A 17,077-nucleotide genomic window follows, 5' to 3' on the forward strand; every position below is an offset into this window, starting at 1 on the left:
CAGAACTCGCCTCTCATTGGACAGAACTTTAGCAGTCGGATATCTTGTTGGTGGCAGGTCTCGGGTTCCTGTGAGGGATCGGACAGAAAAGACCACAACCCCGAGGGCTCTTTCCCCCCCGTTTTCATTTAATAGCGCTGATTGCGGCAATCTGCAAAATTATTTTAAAGAATAAAGTTAGAAAATTGGTATACTTTAAAACTTCTTTCTTAACTTCCAAGCCACAAAGGCTCCTCTCACATTTGCCAAAAACATCTCAAGATTTGAGAACATATCCTCTGGACTGATGGAGGTTTTTGAAGATAAAACTAACACGTTTTTGTTTTTTGTTTTTTAAAATAACATCTACCAACAATGGTGGCTGCTTTGCTGCTTTAACCCTTTCACGCATAGTGGTCACCACAGTGAACAGGTATTCAAAGGCTGTTTTCTTGTATTTTTGTCAGTGTTGATGGTATGTTTGCACATAAACCACCTCATTGCGCACTGATGTGTCACTCCATACCAAACTCATAAGTCAAAACCTGTTGTCCACCTAAGTGGACGTGTAACAAACTCTTTGAAAAGTACATGTTTAAAAAATGAAGTTCAAAAAACTTTTTTTTTTCATGCCTAAAGATGAATAAAAATCCTTATGAAAAAAAATCTGCTCTACCAGAAAATCCTGCAAAACCATCAGTTTGTGCCATGAAACTCGTTTTGTTTTGGACAATGTAAACGCACCAGCAAGTCCTCCTCTGAATAGCTTAAAAACACAAAATGAAGGTTTTGGTGTGGGCTAGTCAAAGTCGATCGCTACTTTATGCAAATATTTGATTGCAGTTCTTGTCGTCACTGGTGGCTCAACCGTTTATTAGGTGTAGGGGTCAATTACTTCTTCACACAGGGCAGTAAAGGTTTGGATAACTTTGTTCTCATAATGAAAGAAATAATTTTTAAAAAATCTGAATGATTTGAAACATTTAAGTGCAACAAACATGCAGAACACACACACACAATTATATTGTTAAATAATAGAAAAATATGATGAAAGTTTGGAAAAAGACAATAGCTTTATTTCAACAAGCATCTTAATAGACAATACAGATGTTTATTTTGCTGGAACATCTCTTAGGGCTTCCCAAAATTTGAAGTGGCCTAGCAAAAACGATTTCTCAGAACATTCCTCTACACATCCAGTACTATTTTTAAAAAATGTAAAAAATCAAATATGTTTTGTGAATATGACCGAACCCAAATGTCAGCATATCACGTGATCCCCATACTTGGCATATGGTTCACTAAGTGACAGCCAGTTCCAAAAATTGTACACTTTAAGAACAGATTTGCTGGCCACCGACCAAGATCAGCTGAGCAGATTTTGATCAATAAAGTCAGTTTTACTTAATGCTCACTCTATCACCAGTCCTAACAGTCTGGAAGGGAAGTCCTTAACACTTATCACAATACAGCATGGAAAAACAAAATCTGAACTCAGGGTGACGTGGATGTGGCTTATGTACAAAGACAGAAAAGTAAAAGGGGCGCGAATGAAAATATACAGCAGTTATGTGTAGCAGAGAAACGGGAAACTTCTTCTGCGTGGAATTCTGTTGAGACGAGCTGCGAAGAAGCAGGCGCTGTGTGCCTCAGAGGCCAGGAAAGTTGGTGGTGTCCAGGAAGAAAGTGGTGATGCACGTGGCCGATTAAATCCGTCCGCCCGTCTGTTGTTGAAACACATCGATCGTATCTTCATCTTCCATTTCCAACTGTTAAGGGGGAAAAAAAAAACAAAAACATATAAGCCCATGAATTTCATAACGTTTGAGTAATTTATGCAAAAAGTGATATGAGGGAAAATATCTGTACTGCAAAGAGGAAAAGGAGGATGCTAATTTGTTGACCTAGAGGGTGACAGTATGCCCTGTACAAATGAAAAACTTCCCATTTGCATACACAAAATAGCACCACTGTGACAATAAAATGACGCACTGTATTTGGCTTTGAAGGCTGCACTGTGGACAAGGTTGGATGGCACTGCAATAACATGCAAGTTGTGGTTACTCCAGCCACAAACTGCAGTGAATACAACTGGCATCTGCACAGCGACATATTCAAAAACAACTTAAAATTAGCTTGTTGTGACAACCCGAGGCTCCTCATGGCAGCACTGTGACTTTGAACGAACATCTTTCAGCCTGGAGAACCCCTTAATGCCCAGTTATTAAGAAATACTGTTATCACAAGCACTAATCATTCAAATTTCAAATTCAAATTTTTATTTGTCACGTACACAGTCATACACAGTACGATATGCAGTGAAATGCTTAGACAACTGCTCGTGACCTAAAGAAAAAAAAAAGGAAAGGGCTATGAATAAGATAGGAAATAAATATGAAAAATTAAAAAGTGTAAATTTAACTAGGAAGGAATAAAATATAAGAATATAAAATATAAAAAATGAAATAACTGTACAACACAAATTAGAATGAAGGGTAAATTTAACTGGGAAAGAATAAGATAAAATATATAAATTAAAGTTGAAAATAAAATAACTGTACAACAAAATACACAATACACAGTATAGAACTATATAAGAATGTATGAAGAAATATAAATAAATATATATATATATATATATATATACATATATATATACATATACACACACACACAATATCATCATGGGAAGTGCATGAAGTATGTTTAACTTATTGACACGGCCTCACCTGTGCTGGTGTGTCTGTCTCGTTTATTGGCTGCCCGTCAAATCTGAACCTGATTTGCCTCATTGACAGTCCCTGAAAAGAGAAACGTGTAAAATCTTGTTGTTAATCTCATGTGAAGCTCTGTATAGGCTAACGTGTACAAAATAAAAATGCAGACAATAATATACTCATGCTAAAGATAAGGCAGCTGAGGTTTGAGAGACATAGAAAAAAAACATGTCTTGCTGTGAAGCAGAAATGAAGAAATAATGATAACCATCTGGTTCTGGCTGTACTTTAGAAAAAAAGAGCTGTATGACAAACATCTCTTTTACCCTGATGGGAGTCCAAGGAACAGATAACACCGTGATTGGGTTTCCATTCTTCCACAGAGTTGAACCCTTATTTGACTTTCAAATAAAAAGGATCTCAGACCTCGTGTTCTATTACATATTTCTTTTACTTTTGTGCACAGCTCTTTTAGAAAACCTTGGGAATTGCTTTTGTAGCAATGCAAACACAGCTGCAATTAATAGAGAACCAGAGTGATGCTCAGTGCAGTGCTAATTCATACAAAAGTCAAAATTCCTGCATTCCATTACAGCAAGTAGCTTGGCAGAGAACAGCTTAAAATCTGAGCTAATCCATAACAGCAGGAGGAAAAGATTAGATGTCTTCTGCGATTACTGTGAAATCACAGATGACGATAAGGGAGGTTCATTTAAAGGATGCAAGAACCACGTAAAATGTTAAAGCTATGCTATCAAGTAGGTATTTGCATTAAAGCTGTAGACCCTAACTGCATTTGAGGAGGAAGAGAAGAACTGCAACGGAAACTTTTTCAAGGAAAAGTGAAACAACAGCCGTGATGAGTTACTGTCTGATGGATGGATGGACGGATCGTTTAGCACGTGATGTGTCTGTTAAATGTGATTAAAGTATTTGAGACTCGAGGACAGCTAAGTATGTTCTCTGTCCAACACACATACATTTGGCCTAACAGTAAATTTCTACAAACAAGTGGAATATTCGATTTAACTAACAAGAACACCCCATGATTCAAGCTTGTAGAACCAACTAAATCATATTCTGTATAACTTTTATCAGTATTTACCAGGTGACTGAGGCTTGCAAGCATTTGTTTATCCTGCCACAGCATTTAAACCAGGCTGAGGTCTGGACTTTGAGTGGGTCATTGCAACACCTTGAGTCTTTTCTTTTTCAGTCATTCTGTTGTACAGTTGCTGACGTGCTTGGGATCACTGTCCTGTTGCGGGATTTAATTTTGGCCAAGCTTTAGCTGTCAGACAAACGGCCTGTGGCTCTGTGGCTTAAAAACAAACCCAAATCATGACCCCTCCACCTCCGTGCTTAATAGTTGGTATCAGGTGTTTGTACCGATATGCTGTGTTCGGTTCTCACCAAACGTCTCTGTTCATTACGGCCAAAAACCTCTTCTTTGCTCTCCTCTGTCCAAAGGACATTGTTCTACATGTGTTGTTGTTTGTGCAGAAGCAACTTTGCAAATTGAAGCTGTGCTGCGTTGTTCTTTTTAGAACCTGGTAACCCTTCCAAACAAGTCACACTTGTTCAGTCTTTTTCTAACATTTAACATCCTAACTGAGGCTCTTGGGTCATTTTGCTATTTCTCTCAGGACTGCAAGGTTTGACCTTGACCTGAACTTGCCTGTAGATCCACTTCTGGGATTGTGGCATTGTGTTACCACACAGCTGAATACTCCAGATCTACAACCTACAAATTTCTGCTTGTATAGAGGTGCTCACACGCGCTGATAATCAGTTAATCAAATACAAGTTGATTAGTAACACCTGGCTGCTACTTGTCCCCTTGATCCCTATTGAAGTAGTAAAGGTGTACTTAGTTTTCCAGAGGATCGCACAGAGTCCTATGAAAACCTTTTTAAAATGCCTGCATATATTTTATGGTAAATGGGATTTTTAAGATGCCCTGGCATAACTGCTTGTTTTGGCATCTAGAATACAAACATATAATCTGCAGTCATTACATGCATGTGTGAAAAGTGTCAAAGAATTGAAAGTAAATGGTTTAATTGTATCCTATTCGGTTGTAAAACACGATTAACTGTGTGCAAACTTCAAAGTCTGGCCTCTAAAACATTAAGTAACTCCAGTAATGATTTCCTTATGATGTTAAAACAGCATAACCTGTAAGCACTTGCAAGCCTTGCTCCACAGAGGGTAGGCAACTCTCCCAGTAGATGTAATTTTATACACCCGTCTCTTTTTGTAAATGGTGTGCAGCGATGCAGGGAAAAGGTCAATTAAAAGAAAGCAGGATTATTGTTAATAACATCTAAACATGTTATTTAGAATACAATCCAACAGCTAACTATCAATTACATCAAGTGTATATATGATTAGCAGCAGAGGTGTACAGAGGAACACTCGACAGATATTTCTGGGGAAATAATACTTCAAGTCGAGTTCCCCTCATGTGGTGAGAACAGAAAATAACAAGAAGTCTATTTAACTGTAGCTACACTCTGCTTATAAAGATCTATGCCCACTCAGGAAATGATCAGTGTTAGTGTAATGCCTCAGGGCCATAATCACCTGTCTCTCGCAGTAGGCCTTCATGAGTTTGATGAGCGGTGTGTGTCTTTTGATCTTGAACTGCACTACAGATCCATCCTGACCCGCTACCTTCAGGTTTATGTGTTCATTGTTTTCTGTCTTCACTGATTCCTGAGGGATAGAAGCACAGATAGAAACACAGTGAAGGAACAAAAGAAATGACTTTGACTAACCAGAACAACACAGTAGTTACAGGTTTGCAGGGGGAAAGCTCTGCACGGTATTTTCTGTTATTATTACATGCGTAATTTCAGTCCCTTTAGTGCCTCCGGTGGCCTTTTAATTTTGCAGTAGCGTGATGAAATAATGAATTCAGACTTAAACAGCTCACCAGGTGGCTAGGGAAGGATATTGGCAAGAGCTTATTAATATCCATGACATTATCAGTTGTGCTAATTCTTTATTGATTCTTGATCAATTTTCTTTGGGAGGAAAAAAGCAGGCAAATGTCAGTATCAACCCAGCCGTGTCATTATCGCCAAAACAGAGTAGGAAAAGACTGAGCAGCACAAAAGCAGCACTGCTATGAGTTTGACTTCACTTTCGCAATGTGTAACTGCCAGAAAGATATGTCAGCATCCATAAAAGGAAGGTTGATGAGCCCAAAGGTGTAAAATTCCCAGGACTTTTGCGAATTTGCATATTTTGAAATTGTTTAGATATACAGTGCTGTGCAAAAGTGTTGAACCACCACTCATTTCTTAGATTTTGTTAGGATAATGGCAAATAGTTGCAGCAATTTATTGAAACATGCAAACATACTTGAGAATACAGTATGAGCTTGAAAATTAATGTTTGATATGACCAGACTTTATTGTTCCAACACAGCCTGAACTCTCCAAGGAGAGCCTTCTTGTAATTTCTTTAAGTAGTCTGAGCAGTTCTCCAAGGTTCTTGAAGGACATTCAAAGCTCGTCTTTGGATGTTGACTGCTTTTTGGTCTTATCTCCTTCAACATGATGCAACACTATTTCAATAATGGTGAGGTCCAGGTTCTGGGGAGACCAATCCATCACTGACATTGTGTCCCACTGTTTTTTTTTGGTTTTTTTTAATCCAAGGTGTGCTTTTACTGCACTGGCAGTGTAGTAAAAGCACTTACTGTGCTCGAAAATGAGCCTTTTGCCAATCAGATGCTTGCCAGATGATATTACACGATGGATCAAAATCGGTACTTTTCTGTGTTTCCATCAGCTGTGACAAGATCCCCAACACCATTGGCTGAAATGCAGACCGAAACCATGACAGAGCCTCCACTGTGTTTGACAGATGGATGTAGACACTCACTGCTGTATCGCTCTCTTGACTTCCTCTGTACATATAGATAATTTAAACCCAAAAAATTATAAATCTCAACTCATCACTCCAGTTCTTGTCTAATTTTGATACCTCAGCCTTTTCTCCTCATGTTCCTCTTCCTTGAAAATGGCTTCTTGACAGCCATTTCTGATGAGGCTTCAGAGGACAGTACATGGATCATCTGAATGTCCAGGTGCATGCCTCAGGTCCTGTGTCAGGTCTTTGCCGAATTTTTCCCATTTCTTATGGGCATGAATTTCAGATGCTGATCATCTGTTCATCTTAAAGTCTATAATCTTTTTTGTCCTCCACTTGTCCAATTTCCTAAAATTTAAGGACACACTGCACACAGTCCTGAGATATGCTAGGTCTCTCTTTGGGAATCACTTTGTTGGTGCAAAAATACAATTTAAGCCTTTTGTGGCATAAAAAAGTCAGTTAAAGAAATGTGTTTTCTAAATAGGAAAAAACACGAAAGACCTGGAAAACTTGCTTATAACCACTGAGTAGGCAAAACAGAGAGTACTGAGGGATGGCTCAAGACTTTTGCACAATACTGTATACAAACTATTTCTCAGATTTAAACAAAATTTAAATCTTAAGTCCCCCCTTTTCGCTTCGCCTGCAGACCGAGATCACCACAGTGATGATTCATAGAGTTTCAGTGGCACCAACAGATTTTCACCGGTACACTCTCCCACAGTGGCACAAGCCATTCACACATGGAAGCACGCAAAAACACACGCAAACACACACACACACACACACACACACACACACACACACACACACACACACACACACACACACTGGCGAAATGAGGCATGCAGTGGGGATGACACCAGCTGGTTGGCTGTGTGTTATCAAGCAGAAAGAGGTCCGCGCGCCATTGGATGCGCGTTCACAAACCTTCCGGTCTATCAAAGTAGGTACAGCTAGTAGTTGAATTTCAGCTTGTAACTTTGCAAAAAGGCACAGCGGAACATGCGGAAATGACCGTATTTTTACACACGCATGTGTCAAAAAAAATCAAGCGGAGTAAACTGGCATTTCAATCCACTGTGAAGACACTCACCTTTGGTTTTTCATCAGCCATGGTCACTCTTTTGGCGCTTCTCTACACTGCCACACAAAGAACACGAGTACGCGCACGTACTCGTGCCCGTTTAGTCTATTGCAACTGAACGTGCGCGGCCACGCGCCCGTGCGCGTCCACCTCAACGAGCGTTGAGTGGACAGCGAGTAGTCACGAGGTTGAAAGCGCAGTCTGGGCAAGGGCGGGAGAGTCACAATGCGCGTTAAAGAGGCAGGCAGATGCACGTGCACGCGCACAGCGATGTTTTCCCTTTTGTTTTTAGGTTTAGAAAAGCGGTTATCTCATTAAATGCTCCTTATCGCCCTGCTGACCTCGCATGGGTGCAGCATAGTTCAGTCAGCATCACCACACATGATCCTCACTGCATGGGGAGAGCGATATGTGCACTTTTCCATTTCCTTTTTCGTTTTAACCCTTTAAATACCAGTGGCCATCTTGTTTTTTTGTTTTGCCTGATGGTGATGTGTAGGTGTACTGAACCAATGGTGGCCTTTACGAACTCAAACTGTAAGAGTACAGGGCAAAGCTGCACTGATTCTTCACAGATTCAAGTGGAGACATTAGTGGGGGTAGCATGTTCGTGGATAGCAAAAGACAAACCCAGCTTCTTAATGCTGGTAATGACCTTTCGTAGGTGAGTCCGGGCAGGCAGTTATAAGGTTAGTGATAAGCTGTGTTATCTGCATTTGTCGCGATAAATCCAAAATCCCGAGTCAAGCTCAGCCGACGGAAAAACAGGCAGGTAGACGGGCACCCCTTTCGGTGACATCTTAACGCATGCGCAGCAGGTACTTTCGACTGAAAGAGCGAGGCGCGTAAGCAGTACCGGTCCACATTTGCAGTTCATGGCGTGTTTATAGCCAAAAAAGTTACCATTGTTGTCTTTTCTGTGTCGATGATATTGTTCACATATGGAGGAGGTAGACGTTGAGCCCACTATTACTGTAAGTAGCCATTGTAGCTTAGTGTTTTTAATTCCTTATTGCCACTAAATGGCTTTGCTAACAGGCTAACTTTCGCAAACACCTATTTCAACGACCCGTTTGAATATTTATATTGTACGTTGTCAAGAAATGTTAAGGGGCACACACTCAGCCATGTCACAAGTGTAAAAGTGGCAAGATTATAAGAAGATGACTTAGAATTACTAGCAGCATTAATTACAGTTTGAGTTAGTAATATAGCTAGACCATGTCCCAGTCACCACTCAACCTTCTCACATAATATTAGAATTAAATATGAAACGGAATCATTTAATTTTAACCCTCGTCATGTTATTCACATTATTTTCAGTGTAGTAACAGTGTTTGTATTTTTTATTTTTTTTAATTGCAGAATATCCCTGCAATCAGTGATGGAAAGCACATGGGATTTGCATGGGGTCCTGGTGATATTCTTGTATATGAGACACGATACAAAGCATCAGGTATGCTTCAAAATTAGTACAAGGCACCATGTATACTTTCCCAGTTTTCCTCTATCTCTTTTTCTTTTTAAGAGAATGAATGGTTTAGTGAATGCCTGTAAAATGCTGTCTTAATTTTTGTGTGTTTGTCACACTTTAATGTTTCATATTATCAAAAACATTTGGATTTTTGATGAACAAAGATGACCAGATTAAATATAAAAGGCAATTTTTAAATGACGGTTGCATTTATTAACAGAAAAAATGTATTCAGCGCTATCTGGCCCTGTGTTTTTGTTTGTTTGTTTTTTAAAAAAGATAATTGCCCCCCAAACTTAATAACTGGCTGTGCCACCGTTGGCAGCAAGTAATGCAATCAAGCGTTTGTGATAACTGGCAGCAAGTCTTTTACATCGCTGTGACCCACTCATCTTGGCAGACTTTATTTAATTCAGCCACATTGTAGGGTTTTCAAGTGTGAACGACTTGTTTAAGGTTTTTCCAATTCATCACAATTGGATTTAAGTCTAGAATTGCACTCCAAAACTTTACATTTGGGTTTTTGTGAGACATTCAGAGGTGGACCTCCTTGTTCAAATTCAAATTCAAATTTTATTTGTCACGTACACAGTCATACACAGTACGATATGTAGTGAAATGCTTGGACAACTGCTCGTGACCTAAAGAAAACAAAAAAAGGAAAGGCTATGAATAAGATAGGAAATAAATATGAAAAATTAAAAAGGGTAAATTTAACTAGGAAGGAATAAAATATAAATTAAGGTTGTGTGTTTCGAATCATCATAGAGTGATTAGAATTCATGGTTTCACCTAGCAGCTCCACACCATCACATTACCACCACCATGTATGACTGCTTATATGATGTTCTTTTATGAAATGCTATGTTAGATTTACACAAGAGGTAACGGGATTAAAAACATGCTTAGCCCTGGGACAATTAGGTTTGGATAACCTTTTTTTTCCTTCCTAATAAATGAAATCATTTAAAAACAGCATTGTCTTTGTCTAGTATTAAAATTTATCTATTTATCTGATCATGTAAGTGTGACATGATCAGATAAATAGACAAAAATAAGCAATCAGGAAGGGGGGGGGGATTATTTTCCATAGCACTGTATGATGTGTTTTACTATATTTTTTTATGGTTACTTTTAGAGATGTGCAAATATATGTTTTCAGTAAACATATTTTGAGCCGTCTTTTTCAGACATTTAAATTTTGTTGCATATGTGCAATGACAATAACTATAATATTGCTGTTGTTCTTTCACCTCCTGCCTTTGTTTCAGGTGCTTCAGGATCAGGTTGCTCGTTCATCCATGAGATCAGGAAAGATGAGGACATATATTCCCCCATTTTACGCAAGCTTTTTAACGAGTCTCACCACATCTTCGTTGGCCTGCAGACAATTAGAGAGGACCTCCCTAGCAAGAGTAAAAAACCCCAGTAAGGGCGCGTGATGCGATCCCACCTCTGTTTGTTCAAATTGTTGGATTGCATATCAGTGGCATAACAATAGTTGCAAAAGTCACACAAAGCAGCACCCACATTGTATGTTTTACAATTTTACCTCTGCCTTACTCCTTAGATTTGTTAGTATCAGCAAAAATTATCGATCCGTGATCCGTGCTTGTATGGAGGAACTTCAGCAAGTTGCAGGTAATACTTTTGAAAATATGCTTCTTTTGGCAAAAATTTTGAGTTGATGTAACCATAAAAGTTTTGGCAGTTTTTTCAGATTTCTATTTTATAGTCTTGTTTATACAATAAAAACACAGGAAAGGTGTGTGATTACTCAGAAAAGAACTTTTCTTTTTTGCAGTTTCTACCAAAAATACAGAGTTGGCCACGCAGTGTGGAAATCAGGTAAGTACTAATGTTTGTGTGGCAATAACTTTCCCTGGACTAGTCCACATACAGAGCATGTATGATTTAATTGAGTAGCATGTCACATCTCTGTGGGTTTTATGACCACAATCAAACAGCCTGTATTTAAAAGGGGACGTTAATGCTCAGTTAGTGAGGAAGAATCCACATTCAGTTTTTTACTCGGATATACATTTCATTACATTGTTTAGTGGCACTATCCTGACCCTGATCTGCTTTTTGTTAAAGGTGTCCATTCTTTTGGCCATAGAACTGATCTGGAATCTGTGTGAAGTGCTGTTCATCGATGCTGCTCCAGGTTAGAATCTGCATCTTATGACTGGATTTTGGGGTTGGAGAAACACCCAAACAAATGTATGTGCAACATGGGTGTGTCTGTATTTTCAGCGGGCTCCCTGTTGCTCCACCTGCTGGACTGGGTAAGGTTACATAAGGCTGACGTGGACGAGAAGGCCAGGGAGGTGCTCCAAAGTGAGAGCCCTGCCGAGCACCGCGACTATTGGGACGTGGTAGGTGCAGCATGTGCGCACAGTTACATCTTTAAAGTGACATGTGCACTGTTGGTGTTCTGCATTTGCTTCTTCATCTGTGTTTTGTCTGATATGAATTCTCTGGAGAGATGTGAGTGATCACATGGCGTGTGTGTGTGTGCTCAGGTGGTGAGTTATGTGCTGCAGGGCAGGTTGGAAGAAGTCAGACAGATGCTGGTGAAACAGGCCAACCTACAGCCTGCTGCCAGGAGCATGTACAAGCAGATGGATACCTTGCTCAGCAAGATGCCCTTCTACAATGTAAGATAAAAATGCAGTGGTTTATTTCCTTTGAACGATAGCTGAAATTATTTTAATCATGCTTCTAAATGGGATTATTGTGAAAGTGTGCACTGTTAATTTTACAATCAGAAATTAATCACACAGGTTCTTGATGTTTTCTTAATGGGCTGTGGATGTGACATTAGAGGAAATTATCTCTAGGCTGCAAATACACAGTATGATGATATAAAATGATAATAAATGGTCTCCTATAAGTTAAAGTGTATCAAACATCAAATGTGCTGCTGTGGACTAAAATGAATTTAAGCCTCTTTATTTTGCTGGTGGTGAAATGAAAATCTACAAATCTGTTCAAAACTTCTTTGCTAAAGTTTCTGTTGCTTTCACATACATCATTCAGACAGTAAAGGGATTAAGTACAACATGTTTGTGTTCATTCAGTGCAGCGATTTCTCTAACGCAGCCTAAACACAAGATGAGCGCATGAGCCGACCCGTGCTGACTCACACCTCTGAATTTTCTGTAATGTTCCCTCAGCCTGGTGGCACTCAGACGCTCACAGAGTTTGATGTAAAGTGGAGGCACTGGCACGAGGAGGTGGACCGCTGCCTGCAGGACAACTCGTTCGCCAGCAACCGACATCTGGAGCTCATCTGCAAGGTGAGTGAGGAAGTTCATTATTGAAGGGTCAGTGCAAACATCCAGCAACAGTTAGGCTATTTTTTTTTTTTTTTTTAAATGTCCCCACCCCATTTCACCTTAGATCCTTCTGGGAGATGAAGACACTTTGCTGGATCACAAGGAGCTGCTGGGTACCTGGTATCACTTTCTGGTCACGAGACTTCTCTTCTGCCACCCCACAGTGAAACTCACAGAGTTGCATTATTATGCTCAGGTATACCATATTCTCACATCATTCAGCATTTTAGAATCACTGCTGGTTTAGTCTTAAAAAGTATTGCATTTTTTTTTAAAACCTTGTCAGATATCCTGTAAATACTGTGGTAGAATAATTTTTTTTAAAAATATTTGCGTGTTACATCGTCTGTTGCAAATTTCAACCAGTTCATGTGGCTCTATGATTTACAGTTTGAAATTTGATTGTAAAAAATGTACAGCAGCCCCTGATTTATTGTTTGTGTATCTTGTTTGTATGTGTGCGCACTGCAGTCGTGCATGACGATGTTTCTGGACTCGAGGAGCGTCCCAGAGCCCCTGGACAACATCTTACTTGCTGCCTTTGAGTTTGACATCCATCAAGTCATCAAGGAGTGCAGGTAAGACAACTTTTTTTTTTTTTTTTTTTTTTTTTGCATCCTGCCATATGTGTGTGTGTGTGTGTTACATGCAGCATACGAATGTGGGGTGGTTCATAAACTACCTTAATTGTTTCCTTTTAGCATTGCTCTCAACAACTGGTGGTTCGTGGCCCATTTGACAGATTTGTTGGATCATTGCAAACTCCTGCAGTCTCATAATCTCCAGTAAGGATGCCGATTGTCTGTTTTTGAACTTGTTTACCTTTTAATTTGGTTGTACACTTCATTAGCCAATATTTACCAAACCGTGTGTGTGTGTGTGTGTGTGTGTGTGTGTGTGTGTTTAGCTTTGGCTCCAACTTGAGAGAGTTTCTCCTTCTAGAATATGCTTCTGGTCTCTTCACTCATCACAGGTACGCTCATCCCAAGGTTCAGTGTAATGATGTATAATATATTTGCTTTTGTTTAGATTTACACAGGGTGTGACTAACGTGGCTCCCAGAACAGTTATTTTTATCCTGTTAATCTAGTTAAACAATCATTTCCTCTAATTGACCTAGTACAGGGTAAGCTGAAGTGTAGGTTATCACTGTCATGATTGAGCATGTTTTTCTGTGTTTAGCCTTTGGCAGTTGGCTGTGGATTACTTTGATCACTGTCCAGAGTTTGGTCGTGTCTACCTGGAGCTTCAGATAGAGCGCGTCCCTTTAGAGACGGAGCGTAAAGCTCTCAAGGTGCTGAGGGTTTGTGAGCAGAGGCAAATGTCAGAACAAGGTAACATGTTGCTTCTTAACTCTTAGAAACAAAGATGGGGCTGTTTTTGTTTTTCCAGTGCAGGAGAGACCTAAAACATTTTTTTTTTGTGTGTGTGTTTATGCAGTACGGAGTATTTGTAAGATCATGGCTATGCGGGCTCTGAGGAACAATAGGCTGGGCTCTGCTCTCTCATGGAGTATAAGAGCCAAAGATGCTGCATTTGCCACCCTGATTTCAGAGAGGTTAGTTTCTTTCATTATAATTGTAAAGATCCCAGATACTGTTACTTCACACACACACACACACACACCCCCCCCCCCCCCCCCTCTCTCTCTCTCTCTCTCTCTCTCTCCCTCTCTCCCTATTGGCCTTAGCAGGAAGTGTGGTCTCTTCCTGTTTAGTACTGCTTCCACTGTGAACATGTTCCTATACCATCAAACAGCAACCAACCCTTCTGCCCTCTGAATGTTTGTGTTATGTGTTATGTGGTGTGTTTATGTGTATACTTGTGTTTTAGGTTCCTACAGGATTACTGTGCCAAAGGGACCTTCTCTGATCTGGACCTGATTGATAACTTGGGCCCGGCGATGCTCCTCAGCGACAGGCTGACTTTTCTCGGTATGCTCGGGGAATACACAGTTACTGGAGGACTAGTAGCACCGCCCCACTTGTGACTCAGCCACTGCGTCATTCTCACAAGTTCAGTCAACACATGAAGTGACGGGACATTCAGTCAGACCAGCTTCAGTTCACATGAGTCTCAGACACATAAATGTGCACACAGACGTCTAAATAAAGCTAGCCTGTTGTTTAGTGCAACAGCATGCCATGGTGCGTTTTACTACTGAAAAATCAGTAAAAATATGAGATAAACACAGATAAAATACGTTCCTATAGATTATTGCTGTTTGTGAACTGAGGAGGAACATGCACAAAACCTCCTGGATAATTTGAGCACATCTGAGTGTGAAAACTCTGCTTTATGTTCTTTCTCAGGAAAGTACCGCGAGTTCCACAAGCTGTACGGAGAGAAGCGTTTCAGGGAGGCGGCAAAGCTGCTCCTCTCCCTGATGACTGCAAAGATTGCTCCACAAAGCTTCTGGATGACTCTGCTGACCGATGCTCTGCCACTGCTGGAGCAGAAAGAGGTTAGTCACCAGCAACAAGTCCAGTTTTGGACAAAATTAGTGTGATAATTACAAGAAATCTAGGGCTGCTCAATTAATCGAATTTTAATCACGATTACGATCTGGGCTTTCAACGATCATTAAAAATGACTGAGCCGATTATTAGTCCCTCCCTCATTTATCCGCGACACCTTAAAGGCCGGTCCGTGAAAATATTGTCGGGCATAAACTGGTCCGTGGCGCAAAAAAGGTTGGAGACCGCTGATTAAGAGGACCCGAGGGAAGCTCGGAAAGCTAAGCAGAAGTTATTTGGAGAGGAGAGTGACTGCCGTTGGTTGAAAAGAGAAGTAAAAAAAACTTCAGTGGTGTTGCACACTATTTTATATTATTTTTAAAAGTCATTATTCAATACATTGTTATTGTTAACCCTTTAAAGCCGGTCAGAGCAGCACGCTCCGTTTTGTGTAACTATTTTTAAATCCCTGTAGAACCTGAACCGTGTAAGCTAGCGCAATAATTTGTTTTGCATATGAAACCGGAGGAGTTGTACTTACATCTTATGCCATCAGCTTGTCCTCGGTCACGGTTTCCTTCCACATATAGCTTTGCAAAAATTGCATAAAAAGCGCTTGCAGGAACAAAAACATAATATTCCAGAAACACGCTTTGCTGATCCGATCAGCTGTTCGTAACACTTCCCACAGTGAAACAGACGTCAGCGCGAACTATCGCATGTCTGCCATTTCCTGCCCGAAACCGGAAGTGACGTCATTTTCGCGGAAAATGTAGTTTTTTACTTGTAGGCCTTAAAAGCCTATACTGGTGTTTTTATAAGTCATGTTTGACTCTATACTTTTCTGAATAGTTGCTGGGATGCTTAGAACTCGAATTGCACTGCTGGAAATAGTTTATTTTGATGCACATGCTGTTTTCTTTGCAAATTTGCATCATAGGATTGCTTTTTCGTTTTTCCTCTAGTATATAAAAATTGGTGTATCTCCAAAATAAAACTATGAAGACACTCAAAATAAATTTCCTGTTGTTGTAAACTATTTTTTGCAACTTTTTTGTATTTAAAGTTTTGAGGGATAAGCCTCTTAAATTTCTCCAAGTAGAAATATATGTAAAAAACAAAAACGATTTTCAATTTTTTTGTAGTTTATTGCACTTTTTTGCAATTAATGTAGTTACTATGGACTTAATGCATACATATTATTAAAATATGGGCTATAACAGTTGTATAGCAACTTGAAATGCTCCCACAAATGGCACTACAACATGTAAAAAAATAATATAAGCTCTGGCGGACTTGGTTCTATAGTAGGTCTTAAAGGGTTAAATAAATATCGTCAAATAATCGAGATCTCAATTTCAGTGAAAATAATCGTGATTATCATTTTTGCCATAATCGAGCAGCCCTAAAGAAATCTGATACTGAAATGTACGACCGAGATATTTTCTACTGCAGTCTGCATGATACCACCACAATAAACTGCAGTGTCCCCCAAACTGGTGCGGATTTAAACTGAACAACATAAACTTTGATGTCCTAATTATGGTGTAACCAGAGTTGTACGTCTGAATCAGTTGTTGCTGCCCTACAACAACAGTGATTTCTTCTTCTCAGGTGATCTTCACAGCAGATCAAACCTATGAGCTGATGTTCTGTTTAGAGGAGCTCACCTCCTCCCTGAACATTACTGCATCCAGCACAGACAGGCCTATGCAGGTATGCATGTCCTCACATGGCCTTATTCCCTTCCACACAATCAGACTAAAAGCTCTCTAATAGCTGTTTAATATTTGGTGCTGCTATCACCACTGTTTTAATTTTAAGATGACATGTAGGCAGATGTCACTCTGGAAGTCTTACTAGATTGCTTCATCTTTTTATTTGAGTGTTTTTTGTCGTTGCAGGAGGAAGACGTAGAGGTGACCAAAGTGGAGCTCCTGAGACTCGCTCTGGCCAGGAATCTGGCTCAAGCGATAGTCAAAGAGGGAACGGTGGAAATATAAAAGTTTGACTTTGCATTTTTGTACTGTATATATTAAAGAATCATTAATCACAATGTGCTCTTTGATAATAAAACACTTCATGATACTCATTGAAATCTGACCTTTTTGGAGATGGTTTGTCAAGCAAAATGACTT

The 17,077-nt window shown here is 39.7% G+C and overlaps 2 protein-coding genes across 3 annotated transcripts; one reads left to right on the forward strand and one right to left on the reverse strand.

Moving 5' to 3' along the window:
* Positions 1-1,033: 1,033 nt before the first annotated feature.
* Positions 1,034-8,067, reverse strand: LOC101486041 (small ubiquitin-related modifier 2). Of its 2 annotated transcripts, XM_004558407.3 has the most exons (5): positions 7,678-8,067; positions 5,283-5,414; positions 2,709-2,780; positions 1,972-2,077; positions 1,034-1,748 (listed from the first exon to the last, which is right to left on the reverse strand). In XM_004558407.3, exons 1-5 carry the CDS (start codon positions 7,696-7,698, stop codon positions 1,732-1,734), a joined length of 348 nt encoding a protein of 115 aa, XP_004558464.1. In that variant the 5' UTR covers positions 7,699-8,067; the 3' UTR covers positions 1,034-1,731. The 2 variants fall into 2 exon arrangements, with proteins under 2 accessions (XP_004558464.1, XP_004558465.1); XM_004558408.5 differs by lacking the exon at positions 1,972-2,077 and having other exon boundaries at positions 7,678-8,040.
* A 403-nt stretch (positions 8,068-8,470) lies between these two features.
* nup85 (nucleoporin 85) lies at positions 8,471-17,037 on the forward strand. Its single transcript, XM_076883128.1, has 19 exons — positions 8,471-8,642; positions 9,034-9,124; positions 10,414-10,570; positions 10,713-10,783; positions 10,947-10,990; positions 11,240-11,309; positions 11,399-11,520; positions 11,668-11,802; positions 12,322-12,444; positions 12,548-12,679; positions 12,955-13,061; positions 13,185-13,268; positions 13,391-13,456; positions 13,666-13,817; positions 13,924-14,041; positions 14,317-14,417; positions 14,796-14,947; positions 16,554-16,655; positions 16,844-17,037. Exons 1-19 carry the CDS (start codon positions 8,610-8,612, stop codon positions 16,940-16,942), a joined length of 1,959 nt encoding a protein of 652 aa, XP_076739243.1. The 5' UTR covers positions 8,471-8,609; the 3' UTR covers positions 16,943-17,037.
* The last annotated feature ends 40 nt before the right edge of the window (positions 17,038-17,077 follow it).

Source organism: Maylandia zebra, linkage group LG4 (genome assembly GCF_041146795.1).
Source record: "Maylandia zebra isolate NMK-2024a linkage group LG4, Mzebra_GT3a, whole genome shotgun sequence".
NCBI lineage: Eukaryota > Metazoa > Chordata > Actinopteri > Cichliformes > Cichlidae > Maylandia > Maylandia zebra.

Bases quoted from the DNA above. Each gene is read 5' to 3' on its own strand.
- LOC101486041 (XM_004558407.3), bottom strand. From the start codon at position 7,698: ATGGCTGATGAAAAACCAAAG. The intron at 5,415-7,677 runs GTGAGTGTCTTC...TCTATCCCTCAG, and splicing joins TGGCTGATGAAAAACCAAAG to GAATCAGTGAAGACAGAAAA. The intron at 2,781-5,282 runs GTGATTATGGCC...TTCTCTTTTCAG, and splicing joins AGGCCTACTGCGAGAGACAG to GGACTGTCAATGAGGCAAAT.
- nup85 (XM_076883128.1), top strand. From the start codon at position 8,610: ATGGAGGAGGTAGACGTTGAGCCCACTATTACT. The intron at 10,571-10,712 runs GTAAGGGCGCGT...CTTACTCCTTAG, and splicing joins AGCAAGAGTAAAAAACCCCA to ATTTGTTAGTATCAGCAAAA. The intron at 13,062-13,184 runs GTAAGACAACTT...GTTTCCTTTTAG, and splicing joins CAAGTCATCAAGGAGTGCAG to CATTGCTCTCAACAACTGGT.